We start from the raw sequence: 26,191 nt of genomic DNA, 5'->3' as shown, positions 1-26,191 counted from the left end.
TGGACAAACCCCTTTGTGCTCAAGGGAAAGACAGAGCCTGACCCAGCAATTCAGCAAGTTAGGATAAAATATTTCTAATAGTTCCCACTTACATCAGCTGGAGCTTATATCAGGGGGAGCTGGGTCAGAATTAGCTGCCTGAATTACTGTACTGTCTTAATTTGCCATGTTCAAAACCAATGAAAGCAGAACCATTAGCAGTAAGATTTCTGCAGGCCTTTGAACTTCATTGTATCCCATTACAGCACCAACACTGAAGGTGTCTGATAAGTCACACCCCTAGGAACCATCCCCAAAGGGACTGCATTCAGACGCTGCCATGCAGCCCATCATTTCCCCTCTGCAATCACTGGGAGAGATGAGAAAGTGGCATGAAGTGCCATGGGGTCAGAAAAGGACAGGCATTTGGGCATGTGTTTTACATGGAAATTGATCACACGTAAACAAGTTCGCAGCAGGTTTCTCAAAATTTTTGCTGCTACTCCACCATGGACACTGCTGTCACAAAACCCATAGCACCGGGCTCACCTTTATCTAGCACGGGCCCAAAGATGGCTAGGCTGTCATTGACAGTTGTGCAGTTCCACCTCCTCCCTCGAAATTGGTGCTGGCACTCCTGGATCCCAATCTTCACCCCTTCTGCTACGCTGGGCATGATCTCCACATAGTTCCGACAGAAGCGTAGCTGCTTGGGGACCAGTCCTGGGATGCTCCCGCAGAGGATGGGCTGAGTCCCCAGGGAGGAATACTGGTGACCAATTGCCAAGGACCTGGAAAAAGCACAAGGAAAAAGAGATGCTGTCAGACTGGCTTTCACCTTTTTACCTGAATCCAAGAATGGGAAGAGAAAACCAATATTTTCAGTTCCTCTGTGCATTCCCCTCTCCTGAAGACGTCCTTTCCACTGTCTTCTCTCCAAAACAACATAATCTCTCTGCTGAGGTTCTCTATAGGTCCAACAGGGCAAGAAACTCTACCTTTCTTATCTTCCTTCCCATTCCTTCATCCTCTCAAAGTTATCATTGAGCTTCTTCCCAAAGATTCTACTCTCATACAGTTAGTTTCTTTTGCAACCAGCAGATCAAACCATATTTCTTTCTTTGAGAGCCACATGTACATGTACAACAGCAGGTGGGTTTTACAGGAAATTTGGGCAGCTGCAGAAGCCCAGGGATTAGAGAGTCAAAAGCACTTTCAGAGCTACACAAGGTAATAACACAAACTGTAGAAGATACCACGCTCCAGGTCTTTGGAAGGGAAACACGAAAAACTGATGATCACACAGTTCATCAGTGTGCCCTGTATGTTTGAACCTTATCAGGTAGCTTGTGTGCACTGAAACTGAATGTAAAAATTTGAGCAGATTGGACCACGAAAACTTTAAAAACCTGACTCTGAGCTAAATGCCATAGGAGCGCTACATAAACTCACTACACCATGACATTTTCATAAGGAGCTAAATTTCCTGTGCTATAGAGAAATGGGAATGGAAATGTAGACCCAATGGAATGAAGGTAAGCTGAGAAAAAAACACTCCCATGGCTTAATAAGGGTCCAATATCAATGTTATTCCCCCGTGTGAAAAAAGGGGCTCATGTCAGTAGAGACATTCATGCAAGTGTGCGTGCAAGTTTGGTGCCATGGCTGGCATATTGGTAACCTCCCTAAAAATATGGTCTGGGAAAGATTTTGTACTCCTTAGTAAAGTATTTCCAGTAACACCTGCTTCATTTGGGCATGTGCTTTGCAAAGATTTATGGTGGGGCTTTCTAATCAGTTTGAAGTGTTTAACAAATAAATTATTCAAATAACTGCCAGTGTCTTTCTGGATATTAGTTTAGCAGATTTTCACTTTACTCTCGCACCAATTTTAATCCGGGAAACTTCAAAAGCAGGGTTGTATTTTCACAAAACAATGCCAGCTTTGCTGTACTGACACAAGGATATGGAGATCCTACTTTGACCATCAGTCTGTGAATTGTTTTGGTTAAAATGTGGAGATTAAAATGAAAATTGAAAACAACAACCACAACAACAGCTTGAGTGCAGCTTCTGTGCTGAGCCAAATGGAAGCCTGCTGAAAGGAGTGTCCATGAACCATTTTGTTGGTTGAAGCCTTCGAGACAAACAAGTCAGCTATGCAGAGAGATCAGCAGATATGTAGCTAATTAGATAGATTTTTAAAGTGTTTTTACTGGTGCTTCTAATAATAACCTTGATTACTAAAAGTGAAGGGATTTTTACAGTATAATTTCCTTTTCTTCTAATTAAATCTCTTGATTGACTTTTCTGCTTGGAATTAATGACAAACAGAAACCTGCCTGGGCAGTGTGTATTTCTGTTTACATTCGTTTTTGCTATGTGGTTTTCATTTGGGAACAGCCTGGTGTGTTTGTATTATCAACAGGCAGACAGGGAATATGTCTCCACTCTCTGTTGCTCTAAATAAAATAAATAAAATAAAATAAATAAAATAAAATATTACAAAAATATTTCGTTTTGGGGGTTCACAAGAAAATTAGCTTGACATTATAGCTTTTCCAGACTTGGATAAAAATTGTTTGACATTGTCTGTCCTTTATACGGGAGAAGAGTATTTGCAGTCAGTAAGATGCCATCCTGGTGGGTACCCAGTCAAGAGAAGATAGAGGTGAAAAGGAAGTGGACATTTAGATTGTCAGGTACCAAGGCATTTTAGGCTCAACTCAGCAACTTTGCCAAGTGTGAATAGACTATGCTTCAGAAATTTGTCCTTTCCAGGCAGGTGAGATATCCCTCTGTCATGACATTCATTTCTCAATCCAAGATTTCCCTAGGTAAGACTCTGGCACTAAGATAATCAGCCTGGCCAAGATGGAGGCCTCCAAGACATTGCCGAGTAAATTAAATTTAGATGGACAAGGCAGGAGTTGCCTGAGAAAGTAAAGGATTTTCAACCGATTTCCTAAATTTAGGTGCCTCTTTCCACCTCAGCTGCATTATTAGCAGAAGATTAATCTCACCTAGCATTGACAGTTCTTCCTACCCCAGGACTGGAGTATGAGACAAGTATGAACTGCCATCCAGAAGTGCCTGTCTTTTTCCAGCAAGTTAAAAGGGTAAGGAAGGCAGCTTACATGGACTAGGAATTGTGTTCATCTCACCTACCTTCTTATGTCACAGCATGGACATCTCCATCTGATCTACACACCCCGGGCTGCTTTAGTAATCAGTTAGTGGAGGGAAACCAGCACTTCTAGGGCACAATTCATCTGCCCCATTTTAGATGTCTGCTTAGGATGAGGTGAATCATGGCCTTGCCAACACATTGACTGTGTTGACTAGACTATCAAGACACCCTGGGTGACTGGCTGAGTGGGATATGTCTGCACTGTAAGAATCTCCAGATGAATCATGATAGCTAACATATGGGATGGCTAAGTTCCTTGAAAAAGTCCAGCCCAGGAAAGCTAAGAGCTGTGTTGAAGTCCATGCAAAGAGCTAAGCTGTAGGACGAAGACATGTTCTTGCAGGAGTGCTCAAGAGCAGACCAAGGAAAGGACTGAGCTAACTAGTTTTCCCTATCTTTGTGGCTTGATGGGGATTTTCTTGAGGTTTTGATTAATTCAGGGAACAACTAGTGGCCTAAAAACACCAGTGAAGTGGAGCCCATGCCAGGTGTTTTCACTGTGACTTTGCTGTGTACATTTTCATTTCACTGTTAAGTTACATACGAAACACTGGATCATAGTTCCTGGACTAAAGACACCTTCTAAAACATTGTTTCAGGCTTCATAGGATTTAGTTGGTGTGTTCCCTCTGTAGCCTTGTTGAGCATATGGAGTTTTAGAGTGCTACATCTCCAAATCAAACCCCATTCAGTCCCCAAACACCTGTGAGATGAAGTATTTCCAGAAGCTAAATTTAGACACTTTAAACTCAAAAGATACATGCTCCTTATCTCTATAAACACTGGGGAGAAACATGTTTTCACTGAAGCTTACAGCCTCCAGAGAAGAGCATAAGCTTAGTTGGTCTGATTCATCTTTGAGAGAGTAATTCCTCCACTGACTATGGAGAGTCTAGGATGGCTGCTTCCAGTGCCTAAGGTTAACTTTGGTTAAAATATCTATAAAGCTTGTTCCCACATCAACCAAAGTCACCAATAACCTTCCCAAAGCTTTTGTAAGTGCCTCATTCAGTTCTTAACAAAGACAATATATCCACTGAGATAGAATCAACCTGTTGTTGGCTCCATATGTCATGTTGTGAAGCCAGAAGGACATTCTTCAGCTATTTCAACAGGACCTGGATGAAACGTTAGGTTTCCAACTAAACTTAAATTTATGTGAACATCCAAACTCATTCCTCTCTCTACATTTTTGGGAAGTTACTGCAGTGGTACAGTGAAAACACCAGTTACAGGAAGAGGAGTTTATAGGTTGGTGCCCTCAACTATTCGTTTCCGTTGCTGGGAAGATCATCTAAGATTAAAAAAAATAAAAACATGTAGAAATACTTTTAATTGCTTTTCACACTGCTCCCTTCTCAATACAGTAGGGAAACAGTCACACCTTGCTTTGATCTGTGTTACAGTCTGGAAAGTTTAATCTGCAAAAGACAATCTCTAGCAAGAGTCTTGTTCTCAAGGCGTCATCAGGCACTGAGACAGTGAAATGTAAATTTGGCATTTCATGGAGGAGTGTGTAGTCACTTCATTTCCAGCTGAAGATACAGGGTGGAATCTCAACATCCCTCCATGTGCAGTGTCTCTGCACAGCTAAGTATAGTCCTTGTCCTAGCTCACTTGCAGACTCTGGAGTATGATAACATCAATTGGAGCACCCCCTTTTGGTCTCTACTTTGCTACCAACATCCAGATGTAAACACTTTCTCCCTCTCTATGGTCAGTTCTTTGTTAGGAGAGCTACATTCTTTCAGCTTCCTGTCATTTTTATTGATCATGAGATATGGACCTTATGAACTTTCCACTCCACCCACCCCAAACAAAGAAACAAACAAAAAATCCACCACCACCACCACCAAAACCGTCAAACAAACAAACAAACAACAACAACAAAAAAAAAACAACAAAAAAAAAACCACAACTAAAACTTTTAGAAAAGACTGGGAAAGCCTATGAAGATCAGAATCTCATTTCAGTGTTACTCAACATTCTGGTAGCTCTCATTGTTGATTCTTCTCATTGTTTCCAATGATCAAATCTGTCTTTTGCATTTTCCACTCTCCTGCGATTTGCTTCTGAACTGTTTTCCACGTGGTGGTTATTTTGAAAATGCCATGTCAAGAAATGGGCCAAGTGGTGAATATTGTGGTCTAACCAGTTATCATCAAATTTCTTAAGCACCAACGCTTTCTGAATGCATTGACACTGACCTGTTTTTTTTTTATTACTGAAGAATTCATGAAGCACCCAGTTTTAGAAAAAAGCTCATCCCCAGAACAGGACCTGCTTAAGTTTGACCCAAGGGAAAAGGTCAGAGACATTTTTTTTCAAACCAATTTGCTTTCTCTTGCCATTAGCTCAGGAGGAGCCATGAAAACACTATTCTGTATGTCCACAGCCAAAGTTCTTCGCTTATCTTTAAGCTTTGCATGCCCTGAAGTGTTTAATTCAACCTTCAGTGAGCATTTTTCTTTGCCAACACACCTAGAGAGCTCTTCATTTCCCTTATCTCAATCTATCTGCTCCTTCAGCAGAGCGGTTGTAGATAAGTACCCAGGCACCTTCTTAATAAATTACATGTACCCTCCCTCTTGGAATGGACACCCCAGCCAGTTTATGAGGAAGAAATATGCAGGAAATATATTCTCATAGGTTCTTCAGGAAAAAGGAGAAGGCTTCAGTTCTGGATGACCTTGCTGTACAGCACCACTTTACCGAGTTTTCAAGGTCACTACCTTCTCAGTATTGGCTGTCAAAAGTCCTTGAAACATCAGTTGCAGCATGTAGAGGCACGTACATTTACTTGCCTCTTCCTGAATTCTGTTATTCTTGAATTCTATAGGAGCTCTGTTTTGCTATTCACCTTGGAGAGGCCTTTTGCTGGCTCCAAGTGCTGCTGAGAGCTTCCTTAGTGGAGGTCCTTCTGGGGTTCCCGTCATAGGTAAAATAACTGTGTTTATTAGTGCTGTACAGCAAGAGTGTAATAATGTCTGTGCAGTGACCCAACGTAAGATCCAGAGAGCACTTAACTCCCCCTGAATACTGAGAACTGAGCACCAGCAATGACACTGCTCCTTTTGTCTTACACAGATCCCAGGTGGCAGCCAGTCCCAGTGCAGAAATTATATAAAAAATGTCCATCGCCTTATACTAGCAGGGATTTATGTTCACTTGCAGATGCCCTAGGTTTTCTTCCACCCTGCTCCCTTTGCATGGGCTCTCCTAACAGCAGGAGGTCATGCCTCCTCCAAATCCTTTCTCATAATCCATTCAGATTTCCAGAGATTCACCTCAACCTCTTTTCCTTTCTCCCTCATTTTTGCTAACACCCCATGGCACCACATCTAATGATTTGGAGGTGAATCTCAGCCACACCGGGAAGAAGGGGAAAGGTTGTACAAAGCTTTCTATTTAAAACAATGAATATTTGCAATGCACTCAGCATCATGAGGCTAAAAGATTGAAATGAAGAAGGTGGTGGGAGAGGTATTCATAGGTCCTGTTAAGCTATAAAGAAAACCCAGCACGTTGTCTCACATTTGGTACTAAGCAAGAAGGGCTCACAGAAAATCTGCTTGCAGGTGGTGATTGGGCACAGCCCTTACTCCATCCTACAGCATCAGAATTAGGCCCACAGTGGTGCCCTAACCATAATCCCCCACATGTTGCTAAGGCTGAGAAACTCGAACTTAATGCATCTGAATATGCCTTCAAGCATTTTTGAGGACTGAGATACTAGGAGGCTGTGAAGTTTCCAAAAAATACTGCCAATGAAAGGCCAATGGCACACAAATATTCAAGAGAGTCATGGGGTAGGATCTGTAAGTCAGCCTTGATTCAGATCTCACAAACCCAGGATGCCACAGAGGGCTGGCAAGCATGACAGAAGAGCTCTAGTGCCCTCCAATATGCCTGGCTGGAAGCTGGGTTGGATACACCAGAGCATCTCAACCAGAGACAGGGACCAGGTGTAGGAGGTGTAGCTGAGCCTACTATGTCTTTTTTTCCACTCCTAATGCATACACCAATTCCCGCAAAACACTTCTGGAGATGTGAGTCACCAGCTCAAAGGTCATGTGCACATACAAACAGAAAAAATTAAGAGATCTGCTTAAAAATTAAGATATTTTCACACTAAGCCATCAATATTCTAGTTTTCTAAGAAAATGAAAATGAAGCCTGGAGAAATTTTATAGGAAAGCAAGGAAGGGAGGATGCCAAACCTCATCATTTTAAATGGGAAAAGAAATAATTCTGTTAGCTAATTTCCATCCTGGATGGATTTCCCTCCTGGATGGACTTTCTTCTAGGCAAGAACACAGTTCTGGACCCAAGCAATTAAAAATGTGAATTATAATGAAAATTTTAATTTTCGTTATTTTAAAATGTTTGGTTAAAATTTTCAAATTTGAAAACCACCTTGACATAGATGAATAAAGAAATTTATGAATGTCTGCAACATTGATTTCAGTGGTGTCTTCACCTTCTGGTCTCTGAGCACCTTTATATTGACAGAGTATTCCTAAGAGGTCCACAGAAAGATCTAAGAAACCTAAGCCAGTTGTTAGACAGCTAAAATTCACTGTGCACGTGTCTATCCTTCCATATTCTTATTTTTTATTTTTTTCCAGTCTGGAAAGAAAAAGACTGAAAACTACTGGATTAACTGTTTTTTTCACTTCTGTTGTTACTATACCTCTTCTTTCATCCTTAAATAGAGCACAAGAGCTATATTTATTTTATTATTTTTTTTTCCAGTTCTAGCCCTGAAAGTATGTACATAATTGTACAGCTGGGTCTGATCCTGCAAACACGCAGGCATGGAGGTAACTTTTCTCCCATGAATAATTCCCTCACCCTTACCCTGCATTAATAATAATGATGGTGATGATGATGCAGCATTGTATTTCTCTTGCACCTTTCATCAGAGGATCTTGAAGCGTGGGACTCATCTCACCCGACTTTGACCATTTAAAAGTTAGGCATCTCGGCCAAGTTAGCTGTCTCCTAGAGTCCATAGAGCAAGATCAGCACCTCCAGAGGGCAATTCAGCCCATCCTAAGATAGGTACCTCAGATAGGTGGGCTGAATCACTGGAGATGCCTAGGAGGCAGGACTGGCTGTGGAAAAGCTTGGGTGATGAGCATAAACTAGACACCTTGTTTTTAGCAAGATAAAGTTAGAGACCAGGAATCTCACCCATTTTTGCTGAACCTCAGAAATGCCTGGAAGGCTGTTAAGAGGACACCAAGTCTTTGCTGAGTGATAGATGGCAGCTATCTCTAATGTGGAACACAACAACTTATTTATAACGTGCAGCAACAGTTTGGGTCTGGAACTGGAAAATAGCAGACTCAATGGCAACTTCAAGTGGATACTAAGAAAGCTGTGTGTAATTATCTGAGTTGAGGTTTGGCCAGGACAGTAAATTCCCACAGGAACTAAGGCACACCACAACACTCAGCACCTTCCACTCTGAGTGCAAGAGATGTTTCTTTGACTTTGTCTTCCCTTAGGATCTAGAGAATAGAAGAGAACAGGAGAGAATACGAGTATTAACAACCCAGTTCCTTGCAAAAAGTCTCAGGAACTCTTTAATTACCCTAGGCAATTAACTCCTCTGTTGTACATGTCATCTGAAAAACAACCCATCCAGAAGAATAATGGCCCCTCAAACCATGTTTTCAGGCCTGGCTCCAGGACATGGGGACCCTGATATTGGTTCCACAACACATCCCACATTTGGGGCTCCTCCCTGGAGGTCTCCCTGTTGAGATCTACCTCCATCCAGCTCCATTTATCTCAAAAGATTTGCCAGGATTGCAGTGCAGGGTATTAGAGATGTATAAGCCTTAACATTTTAATCTGCCACCTACACTGCAGTTTATGAGAGCTGTAAATCTCGTGGTTACAATGAACTCATCTAATGATATTGCTGATGGATAAATTTACCTGGGATGAGGAACAACAGTTACTTGCAAATGAAAGAAGAGTAATTTAAAGTTTCATGTAAACACCTTTGCTGCCTTACTTCTAGACTTCTCCCAGCCTAAACCCTATCAGGGTTTCATGACAAATGGAAAGTATGTATGCGTGTCTGTTTGCGATGCAATGACTGGCTGGCCTGAAAGAGAACCTGCCTCTTTCTACCCAGTGTAACACTGATATATCCTGGGCACTGGGATAAAGTTTTACATGAAAAAAAGACAAGATTTTCTGGGTCAGGTGTGCTAAATTAGAGAAATGGAGGGAAGAGAGAAGGCAACATATTAGGCAAATACTTGAAAAATGCCTACAGTATTTAAGGAAATTTAGACTCCTACTATGAATTTCAATAGTAATTAGAAGTGTGGCTAGTCATCCCTCCGAGTTCCCCCCCACCCCCAAAGCATCCTAACTTGAACCTTTTTTAAATGATCAACAATATAAATTATATGTTGTGGTTTCAAACCTCTCATTAATGCTCATCCCCCTGAATTGAGGTCTGTTCTGGGCTATGTCAGTGCTAAATACCTTGGAGGACTGGGCTCAAAGACCTCAGATGCTTGTGAAGATTGGATTTGGACTTCTAAATTGCTTAAGTGTTTAAGTGCTTGGGGGAATTTTATCCTGAAACTCCTTAGTGATGAAGCCAATTTTGAAATGAGAACCGTGGACGGAAAGCTCTGTCATTCTGGTGTTTAGGTAACCCTATATGAACAACACAATTTTTGCTGTCCTATCCACTTTTCTAATACACCGAGTTACTTTTATTTCTCACCCTTTCCTCCAAGGATGCCTTTTGAATATGCATTTGGCCACGCTGAACACACACGCACATACCCTCGCCCAGTTGTGCGCGCGCACACACGCACACGTCTGCGAGTTCCTTCTTTGGGTTTAACTGAGTCATCAGGCTCACCAAATGTGTGAACTCACGCTATAATGTTCTCCCAGAAAAATAACAAATTGATTTCATTTTTACAGGCTACAGCATGCTATATAATTGGAGACACTGCCTTGTCAACTCAGACCGGTCTGACCCGACCAGAGACATTGCTTACAGCTGTTTACGGAGCCATAAAGTTTCCTCCTCTTTGTTTTTCCTTCCTTTTGCACTCTCCCTCTCTTTCTCTCTCTCTCTCTCTCTCTTTTTTTTTTTTTTTCTCTTTTCCCTTCTCCCTCTAATGAATCCTACAGCTATTTTTTGTTCTGGTCATAAAATACTGCTAAGGAAAATGCCAGGAAGCCTTGATTTAGAAAAGCACTTTAGTCTGTGCTTCAAGTTAACACTGTAATCAATGGGATTTAAGCATATATTTAAAACTGAGCACACATTTAAGCACTTTTACTGCACCAAGGCATAGAGTAAGGGACTTTCTGTTACACTTGAGTGTGCTTTTTTTTTTTTCTTTAATTATCGATACTAAATTAGAGGTTTTGATTGAGCAATTTCAGGGACTGCTTCCTTTTTAGACCCACAGAAGAGCCCCAGTTGCATCAGGAATTTCGACACTTCTTATAGTCACTTCTAGTCACTGTGTCCAAGTTCTGAGGAAGAGCAGAAGACTGGCTCTCCTGGACTAGTTTACCTACTCTGCTGAGACTGCCAGTTAGAACCGGGTGCTTTTTTTTTCTTTTTTCTTTTTTTTCTTTTTTCTTTTCTTTTTTTCTTTTAATGAATCCATTTCCCAATAAAAACATATGTACTTAAAATACAACCCTGAAATCTTCTGAGCACATCTATGTAGTTTGTCACATTTGCTAAGCGCTCAGGAAGTTACATTTTCCTGATCTTCTCTAAAAACATTTTTATAGGGTTTTGTTTGCATACAGTTGTACTTCGTGTAAAAAGCTCTTATGTTTCTTTTAAAATACTCAAAAACTTAAAACTAAACGAAATATTTTGATTTCTGTTGGAAAAGATCTAGATGCTAGTCTTGTTGTACTAACCATCAAAATTCCATACAACTACTTCACAATAAATTTTTGTTGTGCTTCCTTTCTCTTCCTTATCATCTGTTCATGATGGACTCATCACAGAATCTGTTCCTCCTTTGGTCTAAAATGTCACAAGACTCATTTCATTCAATACCTCTAATAATGACAAGCTCAACAACTGATCAATACAGAAATCAGCAGTTCCGAGGTCACAACATAGGTGTGAGTGCACTTTACACTCTCTTTGAGGGCCATTTCTGTACAAAGGATAGAATTAGGACTAAGGAGAATACTGATCTGGATCTTGGTCCAAACATACATGGGAAAGGGCCATGAGAGCTGGACACTTCTTTCCTCAAAAAAATACATTGCAGCTTTCCAGGTCTGTATTTGTCTTTTTAGGACAAAATGGAAAACACCAGAAAGCAGAGACCTGAATTTTCCTTAACTCTATATTCAAAAGGCTGCAGCAAAAGACAATCCATTGTTAGATAACAGAGAATCTACACCATGAAGGCCATGACAAGCACCCCAATCTAAGGGAAGGTCAACCCTGGTTTAGAGCTCAACTCAACTCTTGCAAGACTCCAGAATTTCTAGCCATGAAACATAGCCTCTGATTATTTATTATTATTTATTTTTTTTGCAAAGAAACTATTTTGCATTGGAAAAAATCCTTATGGCTCTTTGACATGTTTCAGCTAGATCTCAGTAAAATTAGGGAGGCACAGACTGATGAGTCGCTCAAAGGTACAGGAAAAATGCCAGTGTATGTCCTGGCATTTGTATATACTTTGAGAGAGAAAAATTCTCTCTCAAAGATCTTCTCTGGCAACAGAAAGAATAGCAAGAGTAATAAAACCTCATGCAGAGAAAGAAGAGAAGGATTTTGTTCACTTTGCAGAACTGACTTCTACCACTGCTTGTGGATAAAACTTGTCTGCTGAAATGAGTGTACTGGATCACCTTCATTTTCCCAAATTTATTCAGATGTGAATGGAACAGGCAGGGACATTTCAGTCATAAGGCATCTTAATTTTCTTGGTCTGGTAAACAAAGCACCCAAACTGTCTATGTTGATGCCAACAGCCCAACATTAAACCAAAGTTTTATAATCTTTTCTGAGATGGAAAGCCCTGTGTATATGCAATGTGAACCTAGTCATAAATAGCTTGCTTTTCTTGGCCATCTTCCTTGGACCCTTAAGAAGGAGGCCTCTCTCTCCAAGGGCCTCCAAATCTATCAGTCAAAAAAGGGTGATTTGAATGAAAAGCTCTTCCAATCTGTTGAGTGACTAAGCAACCGACCTGGCCTGGTTCTCTGTAATGCATCTGGGCACAGAGGGCTGAGCTTTCTTCCCAAACTTGCTGGTGTTTGGTGTTCACACACCAGGAGCCACAGTTCAAAGAGCTTCTCCAAGTGACTCGGCAGACACGGTGCCATGATATTACTCAGAAAAACATAACTGTTCTCCATCCTAGTCAATTCCCAGCAGGACTTGTGACTCAGTGCCTGGCTGAAAGAAGGCTGGCAGCGGTCAGGCTGATGAATGAATGGGGAAGAAACTCAGGTGAGAGAGGAAGCGTGTAGGATGGGCAGGATTTAAAGGCGAGAATGTGGGTAGGGGAGAAACTAACCCAAAATCTCTGACTGGGAGGGTGAAATCAAATGCTGGGTGACAAGCAATGACCATAGCAGTGGGCTCATTTTCCCTGTCTGATAAAGGGAAAATTCCCCCTCAGTGCTTGGGGTCAGGAGCCTCCTGCAGAAGGACTCTCACAGGGAGGCATCGGCCAGGAGCACATCTGCAGACCTCTGCACAGCACCACTGCCATAATGATTTCTTTCGGAAAGTGGCTGGGGCAATACAGACAGACTGCCAGATAGTGATCAGCTCGCGGAGGGGCGATCACTATTAGGCAAAGATACCAGCTTTGACATGCAGTGAGGGAAGCAGCCAAGAATTTGGGAAAGCAATCCCAGCTCTCTGCTGCACGTTCCCCTGCCAAGATACCTCCTATGTTTACTTTAGAAACCAGAGATGAGCCCTCCTCTTCATAATAATAATAATAAAGCTGCAGGGTCACTCAGCTTAGCAGATGGATTCCTTCCAGCTTGGATTTCTCCTCGTTACCTGCAGAACCGAAGCAGTGATGTTGCTGGGGGATTATGCAATGCTATTAATTAGGTTTCACAGGAGATCTGAACAGTGACAATGGGAAGCTGTGGGAAGGAAGCTGCACTGGGGAAAATCAAATCGACCCACAGATCTCGTGTTGAACCTGTGGACATTGACCAGGTCTGAGGAGCCTCAGGGACCATAAAGCAGGAGCTCGTTGCTCTCCTCCATGCAACAGAAGCAGTTCTGTCTTGTCAAAGAGCTTCAGGAGCAACGAACAAGACTGCTCATTCCTCCACGTTCTGGCAGTCCCATGCTCATGGAGCAGAGCCTAAAAATCAGATGGTGCCTTCTGTAGAAGGGACAGAGACAGAAAGTGTGCAGGAATATTTCCTTCCATTTCTTTTCTGTTAGCACTGAATTGAAAGCTGAAGCTCTGGATGAGATTGTGCCCAAATCCTCAAAAGTCTAAATCCCCTAAAGCTTTCTGTGTGCATTTGCAATTTTCTTCTGTGATGCACAGAACACTAAACCTGCACCATGGTTGTTTTTTTTCCTTCCCATTGGAACAATCTTACACCTGATTTTTTTTCCTAGGAAAGGTTAAGTTAAAATATCTATTTCTTTAAGGTTTTATGTTTAACTTTCAAAACATTAAATGTTTTGTTGCAGTACAAGTAGCTTATTCTTTGCATTTTCTACAGTGCATTTTCAGCTTCTAGCCTTATAATTATTTACTGTCATCCTGCATGCATTAGAACATTGAAAAGTAGAAATCTAAAGGAGGTGTTTTGACTGGCCTGAAATATTTAGTTGAACAAATCACTCAGAATTGTAGTAACTCATTTTGGTTAAGAAATAAAGAAATCTCCAACTGTCCATGTTGCTTGGAAAATAAAAAGTTCAGTTTTCAAAGATTTTTACAAGAGTAACATATTAAGAGATACACAGATGTTACAACTATTACCTTAAAAGGCCCTGCACAACTCAGGGTTTTACTATTTGCTATGATGTATTGTGTACTATGCTCAATTAATTAATGGAACTCATTATCACTGAGGGCCAGAGCTTAGCAGGAATAAGAAGGGAGCAGCTATACTACATTATACAGGAATGTCTGGAGATTTGACAGCACAAAGATGCCTGGGTTTTAAGGGTTTCTACGCACTTCAGCTACAGGACATTAGCCGATTTGTAACTAATTCGGAGGGCAAAGAGAAATTTTTTTTTTTGGAAGGAACAGCCTCTTCCTTTACTGTTGGACTGCAAGGATGAACACAGCAATGGGAGCAAAATCATGAACATAAGCACATAAACATCCTTGATGCCACCATCAGATGTTTCTGCCTTCTGTTCCCTTCCCTTTCTGTACCCACGCAGAGACACACCTATTGACACATCCCTGTCCATGAAGGCATGATTTAAAAATCTCTCTTCTAGTGCACCCAAGCATTGCCAGAAACATTGACTGTCCCCAAGGAGATCTTTCTTACATATATATATATATATACACATACATATATATATATACATATACATATATATATATTTTCCTTCTAATATTAATAATGTTTGGAAATCAGAAGCTCAGAACAAGGTGGATTAAATGTCCAAAACCAGGGGAGACACTTCAAGATGTGGGAGGGTCAGCTTGGATGATTGCACATGGACATCTCATGCCCTTCCAGCTACCCATGGGGATCCTACCTGCCTCCCAGGTACCACAGCCTGGTGCCACCAAAGGGCAGGGGTGTTCTTCTGTAGGACATGGATGGTAGCTACCTTGGGCACTGCCAGGAGCCTATGGCAAACCTGAGTGCCTTGATGTGGATCACTGAGCTGCGTGGGGTTCACCTCAGTGCCATGGAGAAGTCTACAGTAGAGGCCTGAACTACCAACCTATGTTTCCCGCACATAGAGAAAAGGGCATAATTAGGACACGAGTCATCTGTCCTACTTTGGATGTTTGTTTCAAGCTGAAGTCATGTGCTGGACTCTGCTGGCTGTAAGAGTTGGAGCTTAGACGTGAATTACTGATACTGTGGGTATTTAGTGAGGTGAATCCCCCCTTGAATTCAGGGTAATGTGGTCAAGTCATAAACAGGGGGTTTGTATTCACCCAGCACCAAACCCTTGGGCTGAGCAAAGACCTGGTTCTGGAGGTGATCCAGAGACTTGCTGAGAGGGGAAGCGGGTTTCCAGAGGGGTAGGAGGCCCCTCTGTGGGAAGTGTAATAAATACAGGAACAGGCATCCAAAGACAGCGATTCCCACTGCAGTCCAAGACAGGACTCTCACTGAGACTTGGAATTTTGAAGGTTCAGGACCATTCCCTTCACTGGTTACCGTGCAAGACAGTCTTCCTGAACCAGTAGAGGGAAACTGGTGAGAGACAATCCCAAAGGTCTAGAATCTCTTCAGAAATTCTTAAAGAAAGAAATAACAAAGCAAATAATCAAAAAAAAGAAAAAAACAAACAAAAAACCCAAACAGGCTCTTTCTCACAAGTTTCACTTCAACAGCCCAGTCATCTTACTGACTCACCAATTTATCTACTTTCCAGGCTAGACCACACATTTGCTCTTCTCTTCTATACCACTGGCCATCGCTTTTCAGGCACCAGATTCACCCCCAGCAAACCCAGGAACTTTTGTTCGGCTGAGTCACCTCCTCTAGTAGGGTACCCGGTCTTGACTCAAAGATATCCAGAGATGTGGAATCTACCATGTCCCCTGGCGATGTGCTCCAGTGGCTAACCACCTGCCCTGGTAAGAGCTGCTAGTGCTGCTGAAGCCAGTTGCTTGTGGCAGGGGTGGCAATTATGGACTGTGGTGTAGATGCTTGTGGAAGAGGAATAGGTCTATCTATACATGGGTTCTGCAGGTGCTAATGTGACTCCTCTGAAATGGGTCAGACGTGTACTTTGCCTAGAATAGGAGGCAAGAAAGGGAAAGCACTCTGTCTCTCCAACTCCTGTAATTTTTAATATGGGTTTGGTCTGCTTCCTTAAAAATAGTAATTAGAGGTTTCACCCACTCTTTGCAAGAGATACTTATTCCTTCTGCTGAAAATGAGTTTGCAAGCAAGCATGCTGGATCTCTCCTGGAAGTGCTTCTGCTGGGTGGTGAGGGTGATCTCACCAACTAGAGCAGGATTTGGTGGCAGGGAGGGAGGGGAAGATTGCAGGGTTTAAGGTGGCTGGTAGGGCAGGATGGGGGACCTACCTCCCCCCACCCCGATGCTGCTTTCCCCTCAGCTCCCTGCAACGCCAACCTCCTTTTGCTCTCTGAGCAGCAAGCTGCTGCTGCTTCTGGTGTTATTGACACATATTTCAAACAAGCCCGTGCAAGGGACTCGAGACACATTACATTGCACATGGTGCCCCGGGCCACAGATTCGCCTCCTTACACCGACAGCACGTTTTGCTTCATAAAGAATGTGCAGGCCTTCACCTCGAGCTATTTATCTGGTGTGCTCAGAAGAAACAAGGGAGAGGGAGAAAGCCTTACATGCCCACGTTGGCTGTTAACCCCGTGCTACGTACCCTGCAAGTGGCCAAAGACTGACCTCTCTCTGCATGAAGTCTAGGCCACCCTCTGCAGATGAACCTGGCCGGATGCCTGCAGTCCGTTCCCCTGCTTTCCTGCACCTGCATTTAGGTAAAGTGGCTTCCTGCACCTCTTTGTAACTGCACCTAATTGTTCATACAGCCCCTAGTACGTGTTCCATCACAGAGTCATGGAGCAGGACTGGAGCTCCCAGCCTCCCATGACATCCCACACGGGAGAAAGAAGACTATCTGGTGAATAAAGCTGCTGATGCACACCTCTTTCCAGGATCAGGCTAATCTCTCCTTGCTGGTAGCAATAGATTTTTTTTTTTTTTTGGTTTCTCTCAATCTTTCCATCATTGTTATTATAATGATAATTATGACTATTATGCCTTGAACTTGAGTCTAAGATTAGGGCTCCCATTGTGCTAAGAGCTTTATGGAGAAATGTCAAGGAGCTGATTCCAGCCATAGAAAGCTTATTGTCTGCATTCAGGCAGGACATGAAGGGGTGAACGAAAAAGAGAAAAGAGGCCAGGAATGAGGTAGGATGAGAGGCAGCAGTAAGTAGAAAATGAAGTTAGCAGTTAGCAGAATAGCAGGAGTCAGCACTGGTGTCTTGCCTAAGCAAACCCTGCTCTTTGTCTGTGTCCACACATGTCAAATCTCAGCAGGGAGAAGGGGAAAGCTCCCTTGAATTTCCCGGCTGCAGAAATATGGATATTTTGATGTGGCAGTGGGAGAAACTCCAGCAGCTGCAGGCAGGTCTGATGCTGCCATTGCTGTGTGGAGCTGCCTCTTCCTTGCACTGACAGAGCTCTGCTCCAAATATGTCAAATTCTGCCCCCCCCCCCCCCCCCCCAAATCCCTCCTTGGTGGCAAAATCAGGGTGGAAAGCATTCCACCACAAAGCCCACATTGCTCTTGCCTCGTTGGTGACCTTGGGAAGAGATACTTGCAGTCATGTCCCTTTTGGGGGCTGGAAGGCTGCCAGGGATCTGGGGTAAGGAGTTGCTAACATTGTGGCATACTAATAATTCTTCGCTTCACCCACCTTTTTTCCTGTCTCTTTAGATTAGATTTGAAATGCTGCAGGGCAGGGACTGTCTCTCACTGTATGCGCATAAGGTGCTTAGGACAATGAGCCTTTCGACTTCCTTGGAACTGGCAACTGCTAACGTATTGCAATTAATAAATAATTGCAAAGATCTTGAAAGGTGAGATGTGAAATGACAAAGATGGGCTGAGAGGGGCTGGGAGGGGGTCTGAAATTTTTTCAAAGCATTTTTTGTGGAAAATTGTAAAAAGTGCACACATATCCTTACTGCACACAGGAAAAAGGAATTAATCCATCTACCTTGACTGTGAGACATGAGCACTGAACTATGGCTTAGGACAGGAAAGGTAAAAGACAAGTCTGTCCAAGTGGAGTGGCATGAAAAGTTTAGGTAAAGAGAAGGTAATTCCCCAAAGTAAACACCTCTGCTCTTACCAAAAAGTGACAGTAGAGGTGAAATCTCATGGGAAGTTTTAAAAACCATCCATCAGCTCATAGCTTAGGGCCCATGAATCTCAGACTGGCTTCGTTTTTACACACACTTAGGCACAATGTGAGAAGAGTGGGAAATTGGGACTATGGCAAATATAAATGAGGACTAAGTAAGGCAGATAAGTGATAAGGGAAGCTCAAGTCATCAGTGAATAATCCACAACTAGCAGTGTTAAGAACATGAGAAAGACCAGTAAGTAATTGTTTAATGTGTTATTAGGGAATATACAAATATATTCACACACTCACACTCATACATAAACATGCACTTATAGTCCCTAATAACGTATTAACCATATACGGATAAACAAGGAGATAAAGAATGGATATTTCTGGACAACTACTGCTAACATTTGTAATAAATCTCAAAGTGATGATGGAATACAAGAGAATGCCAAACAAGTTAGGAATCTACAGTATTGTTAGACAGAAAACGGTAACTGTAAATCTGTTATCTAGCCCAAAAAGGAATGGATGATCAAAGATTGAATCCACAGGGAATGAAAGAATTGTAATAAAAATAATGGTAGAAACCACAGTTATATGGAAATTAATTTCATGGAATTTTGAGATATGATTGTTAAACATAAGTGATAAATGTAACTCTGTTGATGTAATACTTTTGTCAGAATATAAAGGATATGAGTGAATAAAGAACTCAAAATGGTAATATGTAGGTTGAATATAGTGCATAATAAATATATGCACAGCTGACAGCTCTCTAGTATCATTCTGCTAGGCAATTATCATCAGGTGGGGCTGTTTCTAACACAAACTCTCTGAGATCATCTCAGTACTACTTAACTCTCTTACCAATGATCCAAAAAATCCTCTATAACATCATCACTGAAAAAATCTGTAGGATGTTAAAGCCCTGGGGGAGTAAGAGTGGGATTATATATACGGAGAGGGCAGCAGAACAAAATGAGAGATTAGGATGTGCCCACATGAAGCCACTGTTGTGCCTCAAATGCCAAGTCAGGCTTGCAGAAGTGCTATAAACTGTGCTGAGACCCCAAGAGGATTCAGGGATTTGTGTGACTGTCCCCCCTGATGTGAACACTGAGTACAACAAGCTGGCTCAGAGAGTGGGGACAGAGGAGGAGAGTACAACCTCTGCATACAGCACTGGTGAGGACATTACCAAACTGCCATACCGACAGGTACTGAAAAGCTGGAGAAATCCCAGGACTACCTCATTTTACTTTATAAGGGAACAAGAACTTATTGATCTGATTAAAAAGTCTTTCTTGCAGTCTGAGAACGCTGAAAAGGATAATTTCTGATGCCAGAAGTCTCTTTAATGTATCAGACAAAGCAGTAATGAGATTCATCTACCCAGAGTAGGAATTTGGCAACCCATGCTGGAGATACTTGAGCAAGTTTGTGCCAGCAAGATTAGTACCTTATGAAGGCTGATTGTTAATGGGTGTAGTGGATTCTTCATGGCTTTACCCCCTTTCTCAAGGAGGAAGAGCAAAACACCCTAAACAATCATGCAAGCGGGACTGAAATGTGGGATATGTATGCCCAAGTCACACAGGTTGTACTTAGATAATTTACTGCAGTGCCCTGCATGGACCAAATTTCATTACTATGGGATCTAAGTTTGAGAAAGCAATTATGAAGTTTGAGAGAGCAGGGGTGGATTCATACCATCTCCAGTCCAAAGCTGCTACGTCGTTCCTCCCTTTACAGACAATGAAGGAAGTGGACAAAAGATTGATGCTAGTCACATACAGGAGATGCTTTGAATATTACCTGAGCTTCTTTCTGGAAACTTAGAGATAACTAGCATTTTGACTCGAGTTATTCATTACTTTCTTGTTCTCAATTGCTACAGTATGCCTCTATAAGTTCTTCTGAGGTCTAAGAATAGTGGTCTGAATGCAGACTACAGAAATTTTAGAAAATGCCTCCCAGAACGTATTCCTAAATGCTGTAGCTCAAGCACAAGTTACTAGACCTGATGAAGGAGTGACCAGGTGTAACTCAGACATCATGGTCATAATGGTCCTGAAGAGACAGCATCATACTTTCTTTCCTTGAAGGCTTCCCACCCAAGTAGTGACTCAACCTCCTTATTGTTTTAGGTAAAGAAGTTGACGCGATCAGACCCAAGATGGTCCATGGCTTCAGGCCATAAAGTCCCCTATCACCAAGTGCTATAAAATTCTCTGATCAGAGGAACATTCACCACAAGCCCTCAAAGGGCTGAGCACCAAGATCTGCCTTAGACAATGGGATGTAATATATCTGCAACCATATAAATAGTTGGATGGGTGAGAGGTGGATAAGATCATGGCTTTACAATGCTGCTCCTCCTGCTTTCAACCCATCCCAGCATTGGTTGAAACCAGGATGTGGCAAGCCTTAAAGGGATTTTTATGCCTTGGAATTACTAGCCTTCTTCAGCCTTACAGGAATAAGGATGTTGATTCTCACCAGCAAATTGCTTCCACTCAACACTGACTTTCCTTGCTGATCCTTTTAACACCACCTTTTTGTTTAGAGCACCTAATCACTTATCAGCCAAGGCCGTAAACTAAAAACGCTGTTTGGAAACATCTCAGTTGTGGCCCCTTCTTTCCATTGTCCTGTGACATCCTGCCTTTTGCACCCCAGACTCTCCCTGCAGGTGATACTCTACTCAGTTTGGGTCACCGTTGTGAAAGACACCCAGTGCTAGCAGCAGCAGAAGAATCGCCCTGCTGCAATTTATATGCTGCTTGCTGTGACAGGACAGAATTGTGTCTTCGGTACCCAGAATTTGGTTGGCGCCAGAGCTCTGGGAACAGACTAAAAGGCGTGGGTTGTTTTTGAATGAATCATGTTTTTAATCATCAAACACTGCCAATCAGAACTGCAGCAGATTTTCTCCAGTTTTTTGTTTTACCTTAAGAGTGATAATTTCAGGCTCCCACCTCTGGATTAATCACAGGTAGGAACTTCACAAGCACCACCTAATGAAGCCTTGTAACCCTCTTGTTTTGGATGGAGAATCTTCAACACCAAAAGATTACATGATTTATGAACCTGTCCGTAATGCAGCTGATATTAGATTTGAGATAGTAATCTTTCCAGAGTGCACACGGATCAATTATATCAGTAACTAACTTTAATTAGGAGGGAAGATAGCATGGACTGGGGACTCGGGTACTGTGGGTTCAATACCTCAGTGCACAAAATATTCTTTGCGGGACTTGAGGTAAATCAGGCATTTTGGTTTCCCTCAATTTCCCATCTGTAAAGTGGGAATAATATTACCATACCCATTCATGAAAATAGCCAGGTATTAAAGGAATTAAAGACAAAGGCCATTAACACTTAGACGATGGGTTATTAATGAATGAGGTATATTGCAGTGGTAAACTGAGGCTCACAAAATTTTTTGTCAACTACAGAAACATAGCAACGTCACTGAATTTATTGTCTTCTGGAAGGGCTGGGATGATGCCTATCATGTCTCTACCTATAATCAGCTGTTTAACAGCATGGATGATACAGTATGCAAACCTGACTTCCCACTCAGATGAACTCATTGTAGTATCTATGAATATGACGTTGGGTGTGAGAGGCTTCATTTCTGTTTCTGCATAAGAATACCCCTATCTTCTCAAAAAAGTTTTCTCCTTGCAATCTTCAGAGCAACACCAAATAGTTTTCTGCTGCTCCATTAAAGCCTTCTCTGACCACTGGTGTATTTTTTACTTTCAAGCATTCAACCCACTTAACTAGAGAGGCCAAATGGTGGGAAACTGGAAATTTCCTTCTCTGACTCCTAGGTAAATTAAATTTATTCCTGATTTACCAGACAACCCAGCCAGGCTATGGATCAGTGAAACACAGGCAAGTACGTAAAGACAGGATGTCTCAGGTGCTTAAACATGTGGTGAAGTGTTTGGCTGAACAAAAGTTTTCATGGGGATTAGACTTAGTGAAATAAAAATGAGTAACCAACCCCATGCATGATCCAGGTTTTCCTGTTAGGTGCTGTAACATTGGACACTACCCAGAAGAAATTGCTATTGTTTGAAATCAAGACTTTCATAGTTTAAAAACATGAGAAATCTCCATTTTTTTTTAAATAATGAAAAAAAATGGCTTAAGTGAAATTTCCAATAAATCTATGTTCATCTCTGCTTTACTAACAGTAATTATTCACTTCACAGATTTAATTCAGAATTTGTTTACTGAGGGTATTGTTTCTTCCTATCAGTTACTAAACTGGCAAATATATTTGAGGTTGCTTTAGCAGTCCTAGACTAAAGGAGGCACATCATGTACTTCTATTAGATTTAATAGAAGGTTTAATCCATAGCCTGATCCATGTAGTCCAACTGATGAGTAGTGTCTAAACTGTAACTTGATTTATTTTAAAGCACACGTATATAAGGAACCTACTGGGGCAGTCAAGTCAAGAAACTTAATTCTGGGGAATGCCAATCTTGAGGTTGTCTTTTCTGCTGTTTCGTCTCTTTTTTTTTTTTCTCTTTTTTTTTTTCTCTTTTTTTTTTTTTTCCCCCTTTTTTTTTTTTCACAAAAAAAAAACAGCTGAGGAATCATGTGGTCAGACTGTCCCTTGGGAGAAAGGCTGGATTCTGGTGGCCCCAACTGTCTCATGCACTGCCCCAGGAGAAACAAGTCCAGAGCAGGCTGTTCTCATCTTACCCAAGGGAGCCAGGAGCTCAGCTCCCAAAGAATTGAAATTCAAAGTTATTTTGCATGTTCCCTTCTTTGTATGAGCATCACTTCAATCTGCTTTTAGTGAAAGCAATATTTCATGGCTAGAGTTGGCTTCAGAGCTTTGCCAGGGTTTTGGACAAAATAAAGCAGGATCTGGTTATTTTTTTGCATGCCGAGTCTCATTGCATGGGTTCTGCCCATTGCATGGGTTCTGCCCATTCAAGTTCTCTTGGGTACCTACACAGTGCAGACAAGATCAACCTAGTGCTCTATCAAGATTTAGGGATTTGATCAAAGTGAGGAGATAAGAATCACAAAGACCCACTTTATGGCTCTATTACTGATAAGGTGACAGAGCAGGGACTAATCTAGATGATAGAATAATTGATAATAACCTTGGAGCTTCTCGGAGATGTTTAATGGCCCAAGAATCTGGGGAATGCAGGTGCATGGCAGAATTCCTTCCATACGCCTAACACAATCTCTACCTTGGGCTGTGAGAGGAGGCATTAAGTCAGTTAGATTGGATTGATAGGTCAGTACTGAGCAAAAGGATTACTTCAGACCCAAATGATGGGTGTCTGAGGTCTTGTCTCTTGGTGCATCCCAGATCCTGGAATAAAACATTGCAAAGGTGCGGAAGAAATGTATATGTGTTGGATAATTCGGCATCTGGGAGACAATCCAAATTCACTAGGCAAATCTGCTTACATGAGCTAGGAACCTGCATGTCACGCCTCAGCCTGGAATCAATCATATTTCAGTAGCTCTGGTAAAATATGCAGTCCCTTCCAGCTGAGACAAGTTCAGCACAGCTCGACCAACGGGGTGGAGGCTCCATTTTTGACTCATCTAATAGAGTTACTGCCTAAAGACCATGAGGGTCTCCATGCAATCTGCACATGAGCCATGAAGTCCAGCCAATGCTGGGAGAAGGGGTGGGGAGGATCTGTTCTTGTACTTGGCCGCCAGCGGGGTGGGAAGTGTGAAATTCTGCTCCCAAGCTTGCCTCAGCTGGAAGGAACTCACTGCAGACATAATTCATCCAGACTCTGTCCTCTGCAGCTTTCTGTATAAATCTCATCCCAAGGCATTTTGGAGCAGTACATAACGTAACATGACAACACTGCTGAAATCCAGTGATCTCTATCAGCACTGAGGGAAGACAGATCCTCAGGTGGTGTCAAACAGGAGCAGCACTCCTGGACTCTCAGAAAATGAGGACATCAGGTCTCATAAAAGACATTTAGCACCGAGTCTGTCTCTTAAGACACTTACCCTATTACAACTGTGCTGAGAAAACCCTTCCTCCTTCTACCAGATGCATACCTGTGCATTTACACAGTGGTCTAAGCACTGATGGCAACGCCACAGCTTCCAGGATATTGGAACTTCAGCACAGACTTGGGAAACCTAAAGATAAGTTTGCAAGTTACATATTCCCTTCATCTGTCTACCTCATTGTCAATATTTGAATTGTGCTTCTTTGCCCATATATATGCATTCCTTTGGCCATTTTAAGTGAGTTGTGAGAAGCCTCTTCTTTAAAGCTAACTCTCTGATTGCATGAGTATGCTGGTTGCCCAGCTTTTCATCAGGGTGCTAAAGAAAGAAGCAACACAGTGCTTAAATGGTGTTGATCCTGAGGGTCTATTTACACCTGCTTTAGACGCAGCCCTTGCACACACCATAAGATGGGGAAGTTGAGAAAATGACCATCTCATACTGAGGGTGAAACCCAAAAGAGGAGAGTATATAGGTCCTACTTTAACAAGGAGCAGGAGATCCCTCCTTCACTTCATATTCACTTATGAAAATACAAAGTAAAGCATTGACCTCAGTATCTCTGACAAATTAAAGCCTATTCTCATGTACTCTGTAACTTCCCAAATGCCCATCTGCTGTTCAGGTTCATTCTGCCTAACTTAATGTTTGCCATCCAAAGAGCGGATGTCTAGTCTCAACTAATCAGCCAGTTCTTGCTAGATTTGATGGAAGGAAAGGAACTTCCAGGAGGCAATTCAACCTACCATATCTGAGTTATTATAACATAAATCAGAAAAATCCTATTTGTGGAATACAGTTACTTATCAGGTGCATGAATAACACCACGAAGGCATACAAATCTGCTCACAGCACATTACTGGAATCAGTGGGAAACTATGAGTTTACATAGCTTGTTGTTATTTGGTACACAAAATAAATGATTGGCAATTGTATCATTTTATATCTAAATAAGTGAATGTCCAAGTCCTCAGGTTGAGTACACAGATTAATGTGTAGGGAGTCCACACAGTCATATCCTGAATTCCAGTTCTTTATCAGCCTCTTCTATGTCTTAGGATATCTGGAAAAGCACCACTAGTTAGTGGAGCTATATTGATTTACACCAACTGAAGATAAGCCCTCACTGAATTGCACAAAAAAATTGCTTATTTACCCTGGAACCACCCAGCCTCTTCATAAAATGGAGATCTCCTGTGCAACTTCTCCATGGTCTTGCCGTGGTCGATGCTGGCTAAATCACATTTTGATACTTCCACCATTTAAAAAAACTCTACATTCTGACATTCTAGGAAATCAGACAAGTTGCTTTCCCTGATATTTAATTGATATTTCTTTCTTTCCTATACCCAGTTATGTCCACTGGTACCCTGTGGAACGATTCCTCGTCACTTTCCTTTACTATATACACCTGACAAAAGTTTGAGAGCTATTATCATGTCATTATTTGGCCTGGAGTAGTGCTTGCTAATCTTTGCTCATCAGCATCAGTCCTTCCAGCCCTCTGGCTCTTTGAACACCCTCCAGTCTGTCAAGATCTTCCTGGCATGAGCAGGGGATGAAATACAGCAGTCCAGGTGCGTGCACTCTGGAGCCATATCACCATATCAACTCAATTCAAGGGCTCAGTGCACTGGATCATGCGGATTCTTTTTTCCTGTCACCTTGCATTTCACATTTGGGATGAAGGATGCATGTCTGTACATAGCTGATCTATTCACTCGTGTCTGTGTGAAGTTGTGCATGTTGACATGGCAACACTTTTCATAAATGTAGAGGTAGGGGCTCTACCTCCCTCTGTTTACTCACCAAGGTGACGAGAAGCAAGATATTGGCACACAGTGAATGAGATCAAGTAATTGACAAGTTCCTGCCTGCCAGCAGAGCTGCTGCAACTGTCCATGCAAGTGTTCTTAGC

General features: G+C 42.0%; 1 protein-coding gene across 1 annotated transcript in view; it reads right to left on the bottom strand.

Moving 5' to 3' along the window:
- WNT3A (Wnt family member 3A) overlaps positions 1–26,191 on the bottom strand; it is a 94,987-nt gene that overhangs the window by 43,908 nt on the left and 24,888 nt on the right. The window contains exon 2 of the mRNA XM_080583459.1: positions 529–770. Coding sequence (XP_080439585.1) covers positions 529–770 — 242 coding nt within the window. The remainder of the gene's footprint in view (positions 1–528; positions 771–26,191) is intronic.

The sequence above is a fragment of the Anser brachyrhynchus genome, assembly GCF_964034855.1.
Source record: "Anser brachyrhynchus genome assembly, chromosome: 2".
NCBI lineage: Eukaryota > Metazoa > Chordata > Aves > Anseriformes > Anatidae > Anser > Anser brachyrhynchus.
The sequence above is the reverse complement of the archived record's forward strand: the minus strand, read 5'-3'. Positions and strand labels throughout refer to the sequence as shown.